The sequence below is a fragment of the Somniosus microcephalus genome, unplaced genomic scaffold (genome assembly GCF_052327205.1).
Source record: "Somniosus microcephalus isolate GS21.2 unplaced genomic scaffold, FLI_Smic_1.0 unresolved_chr1, whole genome shotgun sequence".
NCBI lineage: Eukaryota > Metazoa > Chordata > Chondrichthyes > Squaliformes > Somniosidae > Somniosus > Somniosus microcephalus.
Window position 1 is genome coordinate 140,315,212 of NW_028225179.1, and position 20,419 is coordinate 140,335,630.

The window sequence follows — 20,419 nt, forward strand, 5'->3', positions numbered from 1 at the left end:
ATAGCCAGTGAAGTACTTTTGAAGTGTAGTCACTGTTGTAATGTAGGAAACACAGCAGCCAATTTGCGCACAGCAAGATCCCACAAACAGCAACGTGATAATGACCAGATAATCTGTATTTTAGATATGTTGATTTAAGGGATAAATATTGGTTAGGACACCAGAGATAACTCCCCTACTCTTCCTCAAAATAGTACCATGGGATATTTTACATCCACCTGAGAGAGCAGACAGGGACTCGGTTTAACGTCACATCTGATAGATGGCACCTCTGACAATGCAGCACTCCCTCTGTACTGCACTGGAGTGTCAGCTTAGATTTTTGTGCTGAAGTCTCTGGAGTGGGAACTTGAACCCACAACCTTCTGACTCTGAGACGAGGGTGCTACCCACTGAGTAAAGGCTGAAAGATGTCAAGCTTTCAAACAGCAACAGCACCACATTTAAAAGTAGCCATAACCAGGAAGATGGGGAAGCTTTCATTTATAAATAAATAAATTAACATTCCACAGTGCTGCTTAATGTCAAATTAAACGTCTGGACTAAACCTTCCTTTGTAGTTGGGCGTATCACTTCAAATGAGGTGAAGGCTATTGAGGCTTTCTAACTCGGAAATTCCTGGAGGGTTCGCAAGTTAGTTCCTTGAAAGGCAAGCAGCAGCTCGAGATTTCATTTTTAATGAGATGTTAATTTGTTGTTTTTAATTAAAACTCATGGTTTTGAAACTGCCCAACTCTGTGTGGTGACAGTGCACTTATTGACAGGAATTTAAAAGGGAACATGGGGAAGCTTTCATTAAAAAAAATGACAGCAGTATACTTACCATTCCTCCTCCTCCTCCTCCTTAGGCAGTCCCTCGGAACCGAGGATGACTTGCTTCCACATTAAAAATGAGTTCCCAGGTGACTGATGAGTCCAATGCAGGACCTACAGCCTCTGTCACAGGTGGGGCAGACAGTGGTTGAAGGGGCGGGTGGGTGGGGTGCTTGGGTTGGCGTGCGCTGCCTGCACGTGACTTCCGCTTGCTCCCGGCGAAGAGACTCGAGGTGTTCGGCATCTTCCCGGATGCTTCTCCTCCACTTTGTGCGGTCTTGGGCCAGGGATTCCCAGGAGATGTTGCACTTTTTCCAAGGAGGCTTTGAGGGTGTCCTTGAAGTGTTTCCTCTGCCCACCTGGGGCTCTCTTGCCATGCCGGAGCTCTGAGTAGAGCGCTTGTTTTTGGGAGTCTCGTATCGGGCATGTGGACAATGTGACCCGTCCATCGGAGCTGATCGAGCATGGTCAAAGGTTCGATGCTGGGGATGTTGGCCTGAGCCAGAACACTGATGTTGGTGCACCTATCCTGCCAATGGATTTGCAGGATCTTGCGGAGGCAGTGTTGGTGGTACCTCTCCAGTGCTTTGAGGTGCCTGCTGTACATGGTCCATGTCTCTGAGGCATACAGCAGGGCGGGTATCACTGCTGCTCTGTAGACCATGAGCTTAGTGCCGGGTTTGAGGTCCTGATCTTCAAACACACTCTTCCTCAGGCGACCGAGCTCACTGCATTCCACAGTGTTTCTTAACATTGGATAAAAATAGAGGGTGCTCAAAAGGTTGGCAGTCCTCAAAGTATCCTAGGTAACTGAGGGAAGTAAGGGTCAACAATGCAGAAGGTCTGGCCACAATCTTCCAATCGTCCTTGGATATGGGGGTGGTGCCAGAGGACTGGAGCATTGCAAATTTTACACCGCTGTTTTTCTAAAATGAAAGGGAGGGGGATAAAACCTGGCCACTACAGGCCAGTCAGCTTAACATCTGGTGGGAAACTTTTAGAGGCAATAATCTGGGGTAAAATTAATTGTCACTTGGAAAAGTGTGGGCTAATAAATAAAAGTCAGCACGGATTTGTTATTGGCCAATCGTGTTTGATTAACTTGATCGAGTCCTTTTGAAGTAGTGGAGAGGGTTGATGAGGGTAGCGTAGTTGATGTTGTGTACATGGACTTTCAAAAGGCGTTTGACAAAGTACCACATAATAGACTTGTTAGCAAAATTAAATCCCATGGGATTAAAGGGGCAGTGGCTGCATGGATACAAAACTGGCTGAGGGACAGAAAGCAGAGAGTAGTGGTGAATGGTTGTTTTTTAGACTGGAGGGAAGTGTACAGTGGTGTTCCCCAGTGGTCGCTATTAGGACCAATGCTCTTTTTGATATATATTAATGACCTGGACTTGGGTATACAGGGCACAATTTCAAAGTTTGCAGATGACACGAAACTTGGAAATGTCATAAACAATGAGGAGGATATCAACAGACTTCAGGAAGGCATAGACAGACATGGCAGATGAAATTTAATGGCAAAATGTGAAGTGATGCACTTTGGTTGGATGAATGAGGAGAGGCAATATGCACTAAATGATAGCATTTTAAAGGGGTGCAGGAACAGAGACCCCTGGGGGTGTATGTACACAAATCTTTGAACGTGGCAGGACAAATTGAGAAGGCTGTTTTAAAAACCACATACGATCCTTGGCTTTATTAATAGAAGAATAGAGTACAACAGCAAGGGAGTTATGGTAAACCTTGATAAAACATTGATTGGGCCTCAGCTGGAGTATTGTGTTCAATTCTGGGCACCACCCTTTTTGGAAGAATGTCAAGGGCGCAGTAGAGATATCTGGAATGAGGGACTTCAGTTATGTGGAGAGACTGGAGAAGCTGAGGTGGTTTTCCTTGGAGCAGAGAAGGTTAAGAGGAGATTCGATAGAGGTGTTCAAATTAATGAACGGTTTTGATAGAGTAAATAAGGAGAAGCTGTTTCCAGTGGCAGGAGGGTCGGTAACCAGAGGACACGGATTTAAGGTGATTGGCAAAAGAACCAGTGGCGACATGAAGAAACTTTTTTTTTACACAGCAAGTTGTTGTGACCTGAAATGGCGGTGGAAGCAGATTCAATAGTAACATTCAGAAGAGTATTGGATAAATACTTGAAGGGAAAAAAATTGCAGGGTTATAGGTGACGAGCAGGGGAGTGGGATTAATAGGATGGCTCTACCAAAGAGCCGGCACAGGCCCGATGGGATGAATGGCGGCCTCCTGTGCTGTATCATTCTGTGATTCTATGAATTCTGAGTAGATAGTTTTCAAATGACGCTATCGGTAGCAATTTCTTCAAAGCTTCACAGAACCGCATGGGGTAATTACAACTTCAGGAAACGGATCGAGCTTTGTGGTGCGACAGCTTCCTGGCTGCTGGATGTAAAATCTATTTGCGTACCCAAAAAAAATTCTTAGTAAAAAAAAAACATTAAATCATGGATGTCTTTTTAAAGAACGGAACTGCTTCCAAAGGCACTCATGACATTGCTAATACATTCAGGTTCTATCTCAATCAGTGACGTGAATATATATGGCAAGTGATCTTCGGGCTGTCTGAAAGGGGTGGTGGAAGCAGATTCAAAGTACTTTTCAGAAGGGAATTGGATATACTGTACTGTACTTGAAAAGGAAAACTTTGTACGGCTAAGGGGAAAGGGCATCGCTCTTTCAAAGAGCTGACACAGGCAAGATGAGCCGAATGGACTCCTCCATTCTAGTATTCTGTGTGTTGCCTATTGCTGGAACAGAAGCAACATTAAGAATTATTAATGATGCAGTCAGCAAGTTTGCTGAACTAGGAAAAAGCTGGTTCATAATTCTAAATGTAACGTTGTCTAAAGCAGAGGTTTGTGAATGGGAGTCTCTGGACTTCAGGGTGTTAGCGGAGAGGATCAGAAGGTGTCCGTGCTGGTCCCCCAGGAAGTTAGGGGTTCCTGGGACACTGAATATTTGTAGGCCCCCCCCCCCCCCCCCCCCCCCCAATTCAAAGGTTTGGAATTCTCCGGTCTAAGATCTTTTCCTCCTTCACCCTGCTAAAATTCGCGTTTTAAGTGAAAGTTGCGCAATTAAAATTGCGTGGATTTTACAGCGCAAACAGGTCATTTGGCCCAACAGGTCCATGCCGGTCTTTATGCTCCACACGAGCCTCCTCCTACTCTTCATCTAACCCTATCAGCATAGTCTTCTAAAATAACAACAGAAAACGCTGGAAAAACTCAGCAGGCCAGGCAACATCCGTGAAGAGAGAGAAACAGAGTTAACGTTTCAGGTCGAAACCCTTCTTCAGCATAGTCTTCTGTTCTTTTCTCACTCGTGTTTATCCAGCTTCCCCACAAATCTATCTACGCTACTCGCCTCAACTCCTTGTGGTAGCGAGTTAGCTAAGTTATTTACTATTTCCCCTGCTTCTCTTTCTCTTCCCCCCCCCCCCCCCCATTTTTCAGGTTACAGTTGTGAAATACAGAAGAGCCTCCAATGTTTGTGCTCCAGTTATCCAGCAGCCTAATTTTTCTGTAGAAATTCTTGCAAATTCACCCCACTTGTACAGCCCATGAACATCCAATCTCTCCACTTTTTTTGTGTCCGATTATGCCTCTGTAAAGCGCCTTGGGGCCTTTTTCTACATTTTAAAGGTACTATTATAAATGCAAGTGTTTGTGCTGACATCAGCCTCGCAGTACTTCTCAATTGCTGTACCTAGAATATTTGTTGAAGGCCAAAAATCTCGAGGCTCTGCGCCACCTGTTAATCTCCATTGTTCACTGTGGGGGAGGGTTGTCTGCATTCTGGGCCATGGCACAGGCTCCAGTGGATTATAACTTATCTCTAATGCTGCGCTTGCAATCTTCATCTGCAGACACCTGTCACAGGGGCTTGCGCAGCCTGCAGCAATGTGAAGACAGATTTACTGGCTTGCTTTTTTTAAAGTAGGTTTCCCCAACTGTTGTTGGTTTTCCTGTAGTCTGTAAACATGTTGCTTCTTGTGTGTGCCCCCCCCCCCCCCCCCCGCCAGTTTCTTCCCTCTGGTCTGGTCTTCCGCTGCCTGCTGTCCAAATCGTTGCTCGATGTCCTCTGGTGCTTGCGTGCATTCCATACTCGCTGACCTATATTGGCTCCCGGTCCGGCAAAGCCTCGACTTTAAAATTCTCATCCTTGCCCCTCCCTATCTCTGCAACCCTCTCCGGCCCCACAACCCTCCGAGATCTCTGCGCTTCTCCATTCTGACCTCTTGGTGCAATGAAAATCGGGGGGGTGCACATCATTAGCGGCTCTGCCTGAGTCCTGGAATTGCCTCCCTAATCCTCTCGGCTTCTCCACCTCTCTTCCATTAAGATGCTCCTTAAAACCTACATCTTTGACCAAGCTTTTGGTCACCTGTCTGAATAGCTCCTTAAGTTGCTCGGTGTCAGATTTTTGTCTGATAACGCTCCTGTGAAACGCCTTGGGACATCCTACTATGTTAAAGGTGCTATATAAATGCAAGTTCTTTATAGGCTTTACAGCTTCGGCCTCAGCTCTTCAAACTCCTCAGCCTGGAGGACTGTTGAATGTTGCTCATCATTGCTACAAGCACCATTCATGGCGCTAAATCCACCAATCGGGGAATTTGAAAGAGCGGAGGCTGTAAGTTTTGCATTTCAAAGAGAAACAATAACAATAAGAATAAAACCGCATTGACCTAGGCACTGCCTTCGGACACGACAACGGCACACCCAGCCCAGTCGACTCTGCAAAGTCTCCTCACCAACATCTGGGGACTTGTGCCAAAATTGGGAGTGCTGTCCCACAGACTAGTCAAGCAACAGCCTGACAGTCATACTCACAGAATCATACCTTTCAGCCAATGTCCCAAACTCCTCCATCACCATCCCTGGGTATGTCCTGTCCCACGGGCAGGACAGACCCACCAGGAGTAGCGGCACATGGTATACAGTCAGGAAGAGTGGCCCTGGGAGTCCTCAACATTGACTCCAGACCCCATGAAGTCTCATGGCTTCAGGTCAAGCATGAGCAAGGAAATCTCCTGCTGATTACCACCTACCGCCCTCCCTCAGCTGATGAATCAGTTCTCCTCCATGTTGAACACCACTTGGAAGAAGCACTGAGGGTAGCAAGGGCACAGAATGTACTCTGGGTGGCGGACTTCAATGTTCATCACCAAGAGTGGTTTGGTTGTGTCACTACTGACTGAACTGGCCTTGTCCTGAAGGACATAACTGCCAGTCTGGGCCTGCAAAAGGTGGTGAGAGAACCAACACGAGGGAAAAATCTACTTGACCTCGTCCTCATCAATCTACCTGTCGCAGATGCATCTGTCCATGACAGTATTGGTAGCAGTGACCACCGCAAAGTCCTTGTGAAGATGAAGTCCCATCTTCACACTGAAAACACCCTCCATCGTGTTGTGTGGCACTACCGCCGTGCTAAATGGGATAGATTCAGAACAGATCTAGCAGCTCAAAACTGGGTATCCTGTGGGCCATCATCAGCAGCAGAATTGTACTTCACAATCTGTAACCTCATGGCCCAGCATATCCCTCACTCTACCATTACCATCAAGCCTGGGGACCAACCCTGGTTCAGTAAGGAATGTAGAAGAGCATGCCAGGAGCAGCACCAGGCGTACCTAAAAATGAGGTGCCAACCTGGGGAAGCTGCAACACAGGACTACATGCATGCCAAACAAGAGCAGCATACTACAGACACAGCTAAACGATCCCACAATCAACAGATCAGATCAAAGTTCTGCAGTCCTGCCGCATCCAGTTGTGAATGGTGGTGGACAATTAAACAACTAACGGGAGGAGGAGACTCCATGAATATCCCCATCCTCAATGATGGTGGAGCCCACCACGCGAGTGCAAAAGTCAAGGCTGAAGCGTTTGCAACCATCTTCAGCCAGAAGTGCCAAGTGGATGATCCATATCAGCCTCCTCCTGAGGTCCCCACCATCAGGAAGCCAGTCTTCAGCCAATTCGATTCACTCCACAAGATAGCAAGAAACAGCTGAGCGCACTGGATACAGTAAAGGCTATGGGCCCCGACAACATCCCGGCTGTCGCGCTGAAGAACTAGCTGCGCCTTTAGCCAAGCTGTTTCAGTACAACTACAACACTGGCATTTATCCGACAATGTGGAAAACTGCCCAGGTAGGTCCTGCCCACAGAAAGCAGGACAAATCCAACCCAGCCAATTACTGCCCCATCAGTCTACTCTCAATCATCAGTGATGGAAGGTGTCATCGACAGTGCTATCAAGCAGCACTTACTCACCAATAACCTGCTCACTGAAGCCCAGTTTGGTTTCTGCCAGGACTACTCGGCTTCAGACCTCATTACAGCCTTGGTCCAAACATGGACAAAAGAGCTGAATTCCATAGGTGAGGTGAGAGTGACTGCCTTTGACATCAAGGCAGCATTTGACTGAGGAGCCCTAGTAAAACTGAAGTCAATGGGAATCGGGGAAAACTCTCCACTGGCTGGAGTCCTATCTAGCACAAAGGAAGATGGTTGTGGTTGTTGGAGGTCATATAAGAACATAAGAAATAGGAGCAGGAGTAGGCCATACGGCCCCTCGGGCCTGCTCCGCCATTCAATAGGATCATGGTTGATCTGAATCTAGACTCCTGTCCACTTCCCTGCCCTCTCCCCGTAACCCCTAATTCCCTTATCTGCTAGGAAAAGGTCTATCTCCATTTAAAATTTATTTAATGTCGCAGCTTCCACAGCTCTCTGAGGTAGCAAATTCCATAGATTTATTACCCTCTGAGTGAAGAAGTTTCTCCTCATCTCAGTTTTGAAAGGGCAGCCCCTCATTCTAAGATTATGCCCCCTAGTTCTAGTCTCACCCATCAGTGGAAACATCCTCACCGCATCCACCCGATCAAGCCCCCTCACAATCTTATATGTTTCCATAAGATGGCCTCTCATTCTTCTGAACTCCAATGAGTAGAGTCGCAACCTACTCAACCTTTCCTCATACGTCAACCCCCTCATCTCTGGAATCAACCGAGTAAACCTTCTCTGAACCGCCTCGAGAGCAAGTATATCTTAAATATGGAAACCAAAACTGCATGCAGTATTCCAGGTGTGGCCTCACCAATACCCTGTATAACTGCAGCAAGATTTCCCTGTTTTTATACTCCATCCCCCTTGCAATAAAAGCCAAGATTCCATTGGCCTTCCTGATCACCTGCTGTACCTGCATACTAACCACCTGTGTTTCATGCACCAGGACCCCCAGATCCCTTTGTACTGTAACACTTTGCAGTTTCTCTCCATTTAGATAATAATAACTTGCTCTTTGATTTTTCCTGCCAAAGTGCATAACCTCACACTTTCCAACATTATATTGCATCTGCCAAATCTCTGCCCACTCACTTAGCCTGTCTATGTCCTTTTGCAGGTTTTTTATGTCCTCCTCACTCACTGCTTTCCCTCCCATCTTTGTATCGTCGGCAAGCTTGGATATGTTGCACTCGGTCCCTTCCTCCAAATCGTTAATATAGATTGTAAAGAGTTGGGGTCCCAGCACTGACCCCTGCGGAACACCACTAGTTACTGATTGCCAGCCCGAGAACGAACCATTTATCCCAACTCTTTGTTTTCTGTTAGCCAATCTTCCACCCATTCCAGTATATTACCCCCAATCCCGTGATTTTTTATCTTGATCAGTAATCTTTTGTGTGGCATCGTCACAGCCCCAGGACATTGCTGCAGGAGTTCCTCCGGGCAGTGTCCTAGGCCCAACCATCTTCAGCTGCTTCATCAACAACCTTCCCTCCATCATAAGGTCAGAAGTGGGGATGTTCGCTGATGATTGCAGTGTTCAGTTCCATTCGCAACTCCTCAGAAAATGAAGCAGTCTATGCCTGGATGACATTCAAGCTTGGGCTGATAAGTGGCAAGTAACATTCGCGCCACACAAGTGGCAGGCAATGATTGTCTCCAACAAGCGAGAGTCTAACCACCTCCCCTAGGCATTACCATCGGCAAATCCCCCACCATCAACATCCTGGGGGCCACCATCGACCGGAAACTTAACTGGACCAACCACAGTGGCAATAAGAGCAGGTCCGAGGCTGGGTATTCTGCGGCGAGTGATTCACCTTGTAACAGGATCTAGTGGCTTGGAATCAATCCATGTGCCTTTTATTGGATACTCCAGGTGCGAATAGAAAAAGCCTTTTCACTATTTACAAGGCGCAAGTAAGGAGTGTGATGGAATACTCTCCACTTGCCTGGATGAGTGCAGTTCTAACAACACTCAAGAAGCTCGACACCATCCAGGACAAAGCAGCCCGTTTGATTGACACCCCATCCACCACCATAAACATTCACTCCCTCCACCACCGGCGTACTGTGGCTGCAGTGTGTACCATCTACAAGATGCACTGCAGCAACTCGCCAAGGCTTCTTCGGCTGCACCTCCCAAACCCGTGACCTGTACCACCTAGAAGGACAAGGGCAGCAGACGCATGGGAACACCACCACCTCCAAGTTCCCCTCCAAGTCACACACCATCCTGACTTGGAAATATATCGCCGATCCTTCATTGTCGCTGGGTCAAAATCCTGGAACTCCCTCCCTAACAGCACTGTGGGAGCACCTTCACCACACGGACTGCAGCGGTTCAAGAAGGTGGCTCACCACCCCCTTCTCTAGGGCAAGTAGGGATGGGCAATAAATGCTGGCCTTGCCATCGACGGCCACATCCCGGAACGAATTTTAAAAAATTTCAAGAAGTAACGACAGTCCGGATAACAATCTCATGGGTTGGAATCAATCCACGTGTCTTTTATTGGATACTCTGGGTGCCAATAGAAAAAGTGCTTGTCGTGTGCAACATTCCCCTGCCCATTGCCTGTCACTGAAATCCCAGTGACGGTGCTGTGATGTACTGGAACCTCCTGGAGGTAGCCTGGAATAACCGAGTAAAGAATTGTAAATGGTACATTTGGGAGGGAAGGGGGAGGAGAAGCAGCTTTTACTGAACCTAAAGTAATTTTGCAAAACTTCTTTTACCTGTCCCTATATACCTTCAGTTATTGAATGGTTGAAGCACGTTAAATTCTCCCCGTGTGTAGCTGAAATGGCAACTGATGCAGACAGGCTGACTGTGCACTGGGATCTTTTCGTGTTTGAGTAAACCCTCCCCTATTTAAAGATACATTTAAGCTGACATCTGCTGTTTGCGTCTGCTATGTACCGTGCTTAATCAAACACCACAAACCTGGCTGGGAAGCTTGTCCCAGTGCTGAGCAATCAGTTTGTATTTGTTCACCTTTCTCTCCTTCCATTGTGCTTTTTTTTGTTCCGTACAATTCTGTAGTCAGCATTGTCACCGGGCATGTTTCGTGTAATGGTACCAATCAGAAGAATCAAACATAAGCCAATATATTTTAATGTGGGATGCTCTTAATTTGTCAACTCGCACTGCTTGCATTGGTAGCGCACTCCGCCCCGAGTCATGCGTTCAAGCCTCACTCCAGAGTCTTGAGTGGCAAACCTAGACTGGCACTTCAGTGTACAGGAAACTCTTTATTATCCGGCACCAACGGGACCGGTGTGGTGCCGGTTTATCAAAAAGTCCGGATTACAAAGAGGTATAGTTAAAAGGTGCGAGAGCTCCGTACGCAGCAACAAATCCAGGCTTCCCTGTTGCTTAGCAACATGTGCAGGAACTCTGGCCACAGACCAAGCGTCCCTGTCCCAGGAACTGCCACTAATATGAAGTAAAACTTACCTGAACCTACTCCTGAATTTTGCCGGTTAACAGAGATTTCCGGTTATTTAGGTGCCGGTTTGAAGAGTTTCCTGTATTACTGAGGGAGTGCTGCACTCCGAGGTGCCGTTCTTCGGATGAGTTGTTAAACTGGGACCCCCCCCCCCCACCTTCTGCCCCCTTAGGTGGGCGTAAAAGATCCCGTGGCTCTGTTCGAAAAAGAGCAAGGGACAAGGTTCTCTCTAAGCTGCGCGGCCGTGCAGCTCTCTGCCACGCCTGCGCCCGTTTTCTCTAAATGTTAAATTTCGCACACTCGTGAAACTGAGTGTGCCGTGCAGCCCCTTAAAGGGGCCGCGCACCCAAAAAAATAAAATTTAGGAGGGACATTGGCAGTGGAGTTCCCCTGGTGTCCCGGCCAATATTTATCTCTCAGCCAACACTCCCAACAGATCTGGGCATTTATTTCACCGCTGTTTGTGAGATCTTGTTCGCGGATTGGCTGCTGCGTTTCCTACATTACAACAGTGACTACACTTCAAAAAGTACTTCATTAGCTGCAGTGCACTTTGGGACTTCCTGAGGCCATGAATGCCGCTATATAAACGCAAGTTCGTTCTTTTGACAAACCTGCAACCTTCGCTACCGTTGCCCCGTGTTTGTGATACGGCTCAGACTGCTCCCTGCAGACACAACCCAAGTCTGGCTGTACTGCTGAGTGTTTTTCACACTTCAAGTGGAAACCGCATGGATATTTCGCGCACCTGAGCATTTACTGAAATCCTTGTTGCGACAATTAGTAAATTGTCTGTTACTGTTTCGTTCAAGCTATGTTCAGGTGACAAGTTCTGGGGGGTTGGGAAGTACAGTAATCCTTGCCCTACCTACAGTCTTTATTTTGCAATGAAGTGACTAAAAAGGAAGTTTTCAGGGCCCTGTGGAAAGAGCAGGGGAGTGGGACGAATTGGGTAGCGCTTTCACAGGCGCGATGGGCTGAAAGGCCTCCTCCTATGCTGTTTGATTCGAAGTTAATCCTTTCACCTTGCTGATGCACGGGGGGGTCTCAATCCTGATGGCCTCTGCTGCCGCTACATTTGCGACATGTCATGCATACAAACGTACGAGCAATTACCGACAGGGCCATCGATGCTGTCCCACACAATTGCGATACCTTGTGTGTCTCAATATATACTTTCCACCCCACCTGAAACCACATGATCCCCTGGGAGAGGCAAAAAAAACAGATTTAAAGAAAACCCAGGCCAATTTGGGGAGAAAAATCTGGGATATTCCTCTCCGACCCATCTAAACGATCAAAACTAGTCCAGGAGATCGATCACTCTGGCCCTGAATTCACTGCAGTACCTGCCTTCTGTAAGAGGTGATCTCCGCCCCAGCTAGAAACAGGTCCAGCTCTCGCTTGAAGGAATTCAGCGAGTCTGCGTCCACCACACGAGACGGCAGACTGTTCCAGAGGTCCACTATTCTCTGGGAAAAGAACCATCTCCTGACCTCTAACCTAGATCTAGCCTTATACAACTTAAATGTGTCCTCCCTAACCTATTTAATTGGAACAAACTGTCAATTGGAACACAATCTATTCCCTTCAACATCTTATAAACCTCAGTCAGATCACCCCTAAGTCTACGCTTCGCTTAAAGAGTCCCAACTTCTTTTTTTTGCCTATCTTGACAACTAAGATACAGGGGTCCCCTGCGTGGTGTAGTTACAGTTTCGATTGACTGAGCAGATTTTCGTCTTTCCAGTATGTCGGTGAATAAAGGATGGTGATGAGTGCCATCACTAGGATTTCAATAAAGTGCAGTAGTGAGAAGCCAATTTCTGTCCCTGTAGTTGAAGGGGAAAGTTTGAAAGTAGAAAGGAGGTTGAATCTGATAAAACTGTGGCCATGTGATTTTGATAGTCTTTTTGCATTCCACTTAGAATGTGAGAATTGGCTACGACACTGTATCTGACCAGAACGAGTGCGTGGCCAAAGTGGTTCTCCTTGGTGGCCGTCTCGTACACAACATCCCAGAAATTGTCTTACGAATACTGTGTGCAGGCTACATTTCTTTCAAAGTAAAAGTCATTTTCAGTTGGCGCTGTGTAGTTAATCTTTAGGTGTGCTGCACTTGCCAAATATAAATGACAGGTCACCCTGGGAGAAAGGCATAGACGATTATGCTGCTAGGGTTACATGAAGAGGGGTGGGAGGAGGCTCGTGTGGAGTGTTGGGCCGAATGGCCTGTTTCTGTGCTGTTAAATTCTGTGTAATCATTGAGCAAGATTTCTGTGCAACAGTGCAATGATCAGTTCTGTCCATACTTGGAGGCTGTGCCTGTAGAACATTTTGAGCTATATAACACGAGGGGTAACTACTGGTGGTTATAGGTCCTTTGCTGGTGGTGGGAATAGCAAGAGCAATTTAAGGCGATGAATTAAGGGCAACACACCAAAAAAAATGCATTACCCAACGTTAATCAGATTGGCCAAAGTGCAGTTCTTGCTGTAATATAGGAACAAGAGCAGGCCATTCAGCCTCTCGAGCCTGTTCCACCATTCGGTGAGATCAAGGCTGATCTGTATCTTGATTCCATCCACCTGCCTTGGCTCCATATCCTTTTATACCTTTGTCTAGCAAATATCTGGCGAGCTCCGATTTAAAATCATTAATTGAGCTTGCAGCTACAGGAAACTTTTTTATCCGGGACCGGCGTGGTGTCGGTTTATCAAAAAGTCCGGATTACAGAGAGTTATAGTTAAAAGGTACGAGAGCTCCGTACACAGCAACAAATCCAGGCTTCCCTGTTGCTTAGCAACAGCTGCAAGAAGCCCGGCCACAGACCAAGTGTCCCTGTTGCTTAGCAACAAGTGCAGGAATCCCAGTCACACAGCCAAGAATCAAGAAACGGACACGAATATGAAGAAAAACTTAACTGAACCTACTCCTGAATTTTGCTGGTTAACCGAGATTTCCGGTTGTTTGGGTGCCGGTAAATCGAGAGTTTCCTGTACTGCTTTTTGCGGGAGCGAGTTCCAGACTTCTACCAGCCTTTGTGCGAAAAAAGTGGGGAGTTGAGGAGTGCAGACGCAGATAGTCCCATCGACCCCTTCTGCGTGCTAGAGTGGAGAGCAGGCTCACTCGAGGCCCTAATTTCAGCCAAAAGCGTGCAGCGTCATTATCATTCATATCGGAAGGACTGTAAATCTCACTTATGGCGGAATTCAGTGCTTGCCCGCTCTTGGGCGTGAGGCCCTGGCGGTTGATGTCCGTTGCCGGCGATTTGAGAGCAATTTTGATGTGACGAGTTAAGAGCATCGAAGTAGAAGTGCCGCACTTGCCTGTTCATTGTCAGCTCAGTGACATCAGGCAGCTGCCAACGCTGTGACCAGCTGATGACGTCAGCTAGCTGCCAGCACTGACATCACTGTGACCAGCTGATTACAGCTGCCAGCACTGTGACCAGCTGATGACATCAACTAGCTGCCAGCACTGACATCACTGTGACCAGCTGATTACAGCTGCCAGCACTGTGAGCAGCTGATGACATCAACTAGCTGCCAGCACTGACGTCACTGTGACCAGCTGATTACAGCTGCCAGCACTGTGACCAGCTGATGACATCAACTAGCTGCCAGCACTGACATCACTGTGACCAGCTGATTACAGCTGCCAGCACTGTGACCAGCTGATGACATCAACTAGCTGCCAGCACTGACATCACTGTGACCAGCTGATTACAGCTGCCAGCACTGTGACCAGCTGATGACATCAACTAGCTGCCAGCACTGACATCACTGTGACCAGCCAGCTGCCAGCACTGTGACGTTGCTGTGACCAGCTGGTGACATCAGCCAGCTGCCAAGACACTGACATCACTGCGATCAGCTAGCTGCCAGCACTGTGACCAGCTGGTGACATCTCTGCCCTGTCTGCACTGCACTCGGTAACTGCGCCAAGGAAACCATCTTCCTCTGCTATTCAGGCTTCAGCTAACCATGCCTAGGCACAAGAACGTGGACAGTTCTTTTCTGCCAGATGGCGATTTTCAGCCCATGGTCTCCACTGAAAGACACAGTAGGTTATTTAATCACCATTTTCAGATATACATGTGCAGCAGATTTCTATCCCTAGTATGTATGTGGAAACTAAATTTAAGGCAACACGGTGAGGGTTTTTTAATGGCCTCGCTGTTCCTACCAAATATTTGTATCTCTACCTGTGCCACTGTCTTGCAGTTAATACCGCACAACTAGTCTGAGACTAGTTGATACGCTGCAGCACCTCGCCAAGGCTTCGCCAACAGCACCTCCCAAACCCGCGACCTCCACCACCCGGAAGGACAAGGGCAGCAGGCGCATGAGAACAACCATTGCCTCCAAGATCCCCTCCCAAGTCATGCCATCCTGACTTGTAATTATAACACCGATCCTTCATCGTCACTGGGTCAAAATCCTGGAACTCCCTCCCTAACTGCACTGTGGGAGTACCATCGCCACACGGACTGCAGCGGTGCAAGGGCAACTAGGAGTGGGCAATAAATGCTGGCCTTGCCAGCGATGCCCACATCCTGAGAATGAATTTATTTTAAAAAAATGGAAGTGTGAAATGCAGCCGGCATGATCCATCTAATATATCAGGAATGCGGATGGGATTCTATTCATAAGGAAACCCTGACAAAATCAGAGCCTTGACTTCACTTGTAGAATAAATCCCATATTCCACAGTATTTCATTGAGCATTGAAATAGTATGGTAGTATTGAATGCCTATGTATTCAGGTCCATGTACACCCCACTGGTCAATGGACTAATCCCATGTCGCCACCCTTCCTCCTCGAAGGGCAAACAAAGACCTGTAGCCACTTCAAGAAACCTCTGTCAAAGATTCCCATTTTTGTTTTCTAATCTTTTAAGCAGCCCTTTCTGGAGTAGCTTTTAGGAGGAAGACTTCAAGTGTGTAGGTTTTGAAATTCCATTTATAACCAGTGTGTTTCAGATTCTTATTTCAACCTCATGTAGTGCTGGAATACTATCGTAATTGATGTTTCGAATATCTCGATTTATTGTATTACAGCTTTGAGCAGGTGGTCTGCATTGTAGAGCTCGGATGTTAACAGAATTGTCACAGGATTGGAAATGTTTGATGAGAGATGTGCGTACGCTTTTAGTGCTGCCTCCGACCCAATTGATGCTGCAGTATGGTACAGCAATGACTCTCTTTAGCTGGAGTCTGTTACCAGGAGTGGGGTATAGCTGCTTTAGTACGTGGTACTGGAAGAAAGCGCTGTGTGGTTTTAGGAGTGGCTTGGGTGCGTCTGCAATTGACGCCAAACCGTTTGTGTTTTGGGGGATTGTGTTTACCTTAATGCCGTTGCGCATTCCACGTGGTGGATTGTGTGGTGACTTGTGTGTACAACCTGAAACTCATTTCCTATCCTCCTCTTGTTTCCTCTCCTGAAAGCTGTGACTCCTCCCTGGTTATGCCTCCACGGGCAGTAAGCTGCAGTCTAGACTTCATTCAAAGCTGCTTAATTCACGTTAATCTGATGATTCCGTTTTATTTTAGCACGAAGTTTCCCACTTGTGTCAGCCGTGGCTCAGTTGCCAGCATCCTCGCCTCTGAGTGAAGGGTTGTGGGTTCAAGTCCCCACTCCAGAGACTTGAACCCACAAATCTAGGCTGACACTCTAGCGCAGCACCGAGGGAGTGCTGCACTGCCGGAGGTGCAGTCTTTTGAATGTTAAAACCAATTGGCGAAATGTCTGCCCTCTCAGATGGACATAAACGTCCACTATATTGAAAAAGAGCAGGGACGTTTCTCCCCGGTGTCCTGGCCAATATTTATCCCTAAAACAGATTATCTGGTCATTCTCACATTGCTGTTTGTGGGAGCTTGCTGTGCGCAAATTGGCTGCCACGTTTCCCCACATTACAACAGTGCTTGCACTCCAAAAGTGCTTCATTGGCTGTAAAGCGCTTTGGGACGTCCTGAGGTTGTGAAAGGCGCTATAAAAATGCAAGTCTTTTTTTTAAAACTAGCAATCTCTTCCATGGGCCCAGTGGATCAGCTGTTCAGTATGGATTGAGCACTAAACCGAGGACACTCTGATCTGGTGAACTCACTGGTGCTCATCCACAAGTGCTGCCAAGAGTCTGAGCTGTTTGCTGACGACCTTCGAATCCAGTAATAGAATCATACAGCAAAGGAGGCGGCCATTCGGCCCATCATGCCTGTGCCGGCTCTTTGGTAGAACTATGCCATCAGTCACACTCCCCTGCTCTTTTTCCCCGCATAGCTCTGCAAATTTCTCCTTTGCAATTAATTATCCAATTCCCTTTTGAAAGTTACTTTTGTATCTGCTTTCCCCCCCCCCCCCCCCCACCCTTTTCAGGCAGCGCATTCCAGATCACAGCAACTCGCTGTGTTTATAAAAAAAAAAAAAAACTCCTCTTTTCCCTCCTGGATTTTTTGTCAATGATCTTCAATCCGTGTCCTCTGGTTACTGAAACCGTTCCCTCCAGTTTGAGTTTGGCTGCAGGTTTTGTGCGCCAATCGCAAGGCTTGGCGTTTCAGCCTGAGGGGCTATCATCGGGTGTGTGTGTGTGTGTGTGTGTGTGTGTGTGTGTGTGTACGCAAATCTGGCACACCGAGGGAAAACTGACTTCTCCATCTTCCCCCACAGCAGGCAATGGTTCCTGTCAGCTGATCAGAGGGATATCAGGTGGGGCAGTAAGTTGTGAGAACATTCCTCTTGTTGCCCTCCTCCTTGGTGAAAGAGGATGTGTGGTGGTGAGTTCAGTCATTGTGTAAGGGTGGAGTTATTATCACGGGAACTAATCAGGGTTTCCAATCACGCAATCCCTTGCTGTTAATTGCTCAAAATTGCAAGATTCCACGCACTCTGATTCTGCCGTTCATGCTTGCTGTGCTAGTGATTTTTTTCTCTGTGATCTATCTTTCGTGTCTGGGAGAGTTGTAAGAAAATATTACAGCGATTATATTTATAAAAAAAAAAAGCGAAACTATATATATTTCTCGTTCTTGCGCTCGCTCTCTATATATACACGCGCACACACACACTAGATCCATATCCTCAGTGAGGAGGTTGTCTCTAATATACTTTCTAGTTCCTAGCATCATCCCATTAGTGAAGAGCCTATCCCGATCCGCTCTAGTCTCAATCTTGTCCTGTTCTGGCGTAATTTGGCTGCAATTCCCGTCGTATTTAGTGAATCTGTTTAAAAGGAATGGTGGCGAGTCTGTGGCGGGGTATCTGGTCGGGAGTGCCGTCTTTCTAGACGGGTCTTGGCTAGGTTAGTCAATCGCTGGTAGCTGGGATTTCATTCTAGTCTCCCTACAAGCCAGTGCCCGAATGGCTTGGCTCTGATGCTGCCTGCTCCAGTATCCTGCCGCTCCTACCACCTGCTGAGGTGTACACATGAAGGACCACTGGAGTGAGGCTTCAGGGGAAGTCTGTGCTGCAGGAAGCTCCGTATCCCTTCATGATGGGATGGAATGGCCATTGGCAATACGTTGTGACTGGTTTCATTTGTCTCTCTCTTTCATTTGTCTCTCATTTCTCTTTCTCTCATTTCTCTTCCATTTGTCCCTCTCCATTTGTGTCTCTTTCTCTTTCCGCCGCCCCCCCCCCCCCCTCCCTTTCTATGTCGGAATGCCACTTTTAATGCTATTTATTTTCCTGTACTGCTTCAAACTGCACAACCTGCGGATTGTCAGGAGCGCTCGATTAAAGCGAGCTTCTCTAAAGACAAATTGGTTTTTAACATCTCTTGAAATAAAACTGGCTGCTTTGCTAAAAGCCAATTTCCCCCCCCCATCACCAAGAAGTAGCTCGGGATGTAGCAGTGAGTTTTTTTTTAAGGGTTTGTGTCCAGACAACGGGAATGGTGCCAGACACTGCTCATCGCCCCCAAAATTGAAAGCGGTGTAGTAAATTAACCCTGGCGGTCGGTGGTGCTTGTTGTTTAGAACGAAGTGCCCACTAGGGGCAGATGCTGCCACCACACGGTCCTTTCGTGCCAGCCGTATAAACGTCAAGTCAGCTGGCGGCTTTGGGATCCGGTAACACAATCTTCTTGCAAGCGTCAACCGTGAGGGCCGTGGTTACGGTTTCGGCAGACTTGGATTGGCGCACGTGAAATTGTCAGTGGGAGTGTGAATGAGCCCCGTAGTCACAAACCCGAGTCGTGTCTGAAAAGAGCGCGTTTCAAGCTGTGTTAACGTTCAGGTTTCTCGCTGGCGATGGAAGCCATCTGAGATGAAGAATTAAGCATTTCGTACATTGAAGTGTGTTGGGTTACCACCAGAATGGTACCGGAGCTAAAAGGGTTAAATTATGAGGACCGTTTGCAGAGACTAGGCTTGATTTCCCTTGAACGTAGACAATTATGGTGTGATCTAATCAAAGTGTTTAAGATGATTAAAGGATTTGATAGGGTAGATGGAGAGGAACTGTTTCCTCTGGTGGTGTGTGGGGTCCAGAACAAAGGGGCATACCCTTGAAATTAGAGTTCAGGAGTGATGTCAGGAAGCCCTCCTTCACACAAAGGCTAGTGGAAATCTGGAACACTCGCTCAAAAAGCTGTCGAGGCTGGGAGTCAATTGAAAATTTCAAAACCGAGATCGAAAGACTTGTTAGGCAAGGGTATTAAGGGTTATGGAACCAAGGCGGGTAGATGGAGTTAAGATGCAGGTCAGCCATAATCTCATTGAATGGCGGAACAGGCTCGAGGGGCTGTGGTTATCTCCTGTCCCCATGTTCTTAAGTGCTGTTTTCCTGCTGTCTATTGATAACAGTATAGCTGAAGAGACAGCGCACTGCACTCATTGACATTGTCCATTGGAAGATGCCAGCATGACATTTCTTGTTGATTGCTGCTTTGACTTGTCCTTAAACTCTGCTGGAGGACGATGGAGGTGGTTAGGCATTGAAATCATGGAATTTGGATTTTTAAATCTTTAATCTGTCAGTGACAAGTGGAGACTTCTATTGTCAAGCACGTCAATGAATGGTGACGGGGCACCAAAGGAATTGGCAGATTTTAATTGCAGCAGCTTTAAAGGGGAAGCGCAGTGTGGCGTGTGTGTACCTTGTCTCTGTCGTTAGGGAACTACTGGTCAGGGGCTGCCTGGCAACAAGTGGGTTTGTGCAGAACTCCTTCTGTGATCAGCCTGTTCAGTGATGATCAGCGGCGCTGCCCACAACTCGCCTGTTGGCCCCGTTTATAACTTCAACACAGATTAGGACGGAAATAAGACTTGAAGGACTTGCATTTATATAGCACCTTTCACAACCACCAGATGTCCCGAAGCGCTTTACAGCCAATGAAGCATTTTTTTGGAGTGTAGTCACTGTTGTAATGTAGGAAAATGCAGCAGCCAATTTGTGCACAGCAAGCTCCCACAAACAGCAATGTGATAATGACCAGATCATCTGTTTTAGTGATGTTGATTTAAGCGACAAATATGGGCCAGGACACCGGGGATAACTGACAACTCTCTCCCCCCTCCCCCCCCTCCCTTCAGAGGGATAATGTATGAGAGGATGAGGGCAGGATTGGACTCGGTTGTGATGCCCTTCATGGGAGAATATACCGATTCAATGTGTCGGCTGACATGCAAAGAATGGCCATTCGAGGACAGGAGAGCGCCTGGTGGCCAGCAGGAGAGGTAAGAATAATGAAGGGGGTGCAGTTGAGGCCAAGGAGTACAGTCGGAGGATGAATAGCATCTCCAGGCACTGCTGTTTAGTTGAGTGGAGTACAGGCCAGACCGTGTAAGCAGTGGGGGCTACGAGGGGCCTTGGCCTTCC

At 47.4% G+C, this 20,419-nt stretch overlaps 1 protein-coding gene across 6 annotated transcripts in view; it reads left to right on the top strand.

The window, feature by feature from the left end:
• Nucleotides 1-20,419, top strand: part of csnk2b (casein kinase 2, beta polypeptide) — a 58,719-nt gene that overhangs the window by 2,335 nt on the left and 35,965 nt on the right. The window contains exon 2 of one of the 6 annotated variants that reach the window (XM_085974995.1): nucleotides 17,270-17,376. The exons of 4 other annotated variants lie outside the window; for them this stretch is intronic. In XM_085974995.1, coding sequence (XP_085831121.1) covers nucleotides 17,367-17,376 — 10 coding nt within the window. In that variant the 5' untranslated portion in view covers nucleotides 17,270-17,366. Of the gene's footprint in view, nucleotides 1-14,639; nucleotides 14,663-17,269; nucleotides 17,377-20,419 lie in introns of those variants that run through there. One more of the 6 variants, XM_085974993.1, reaches the window with a different exon arrangement.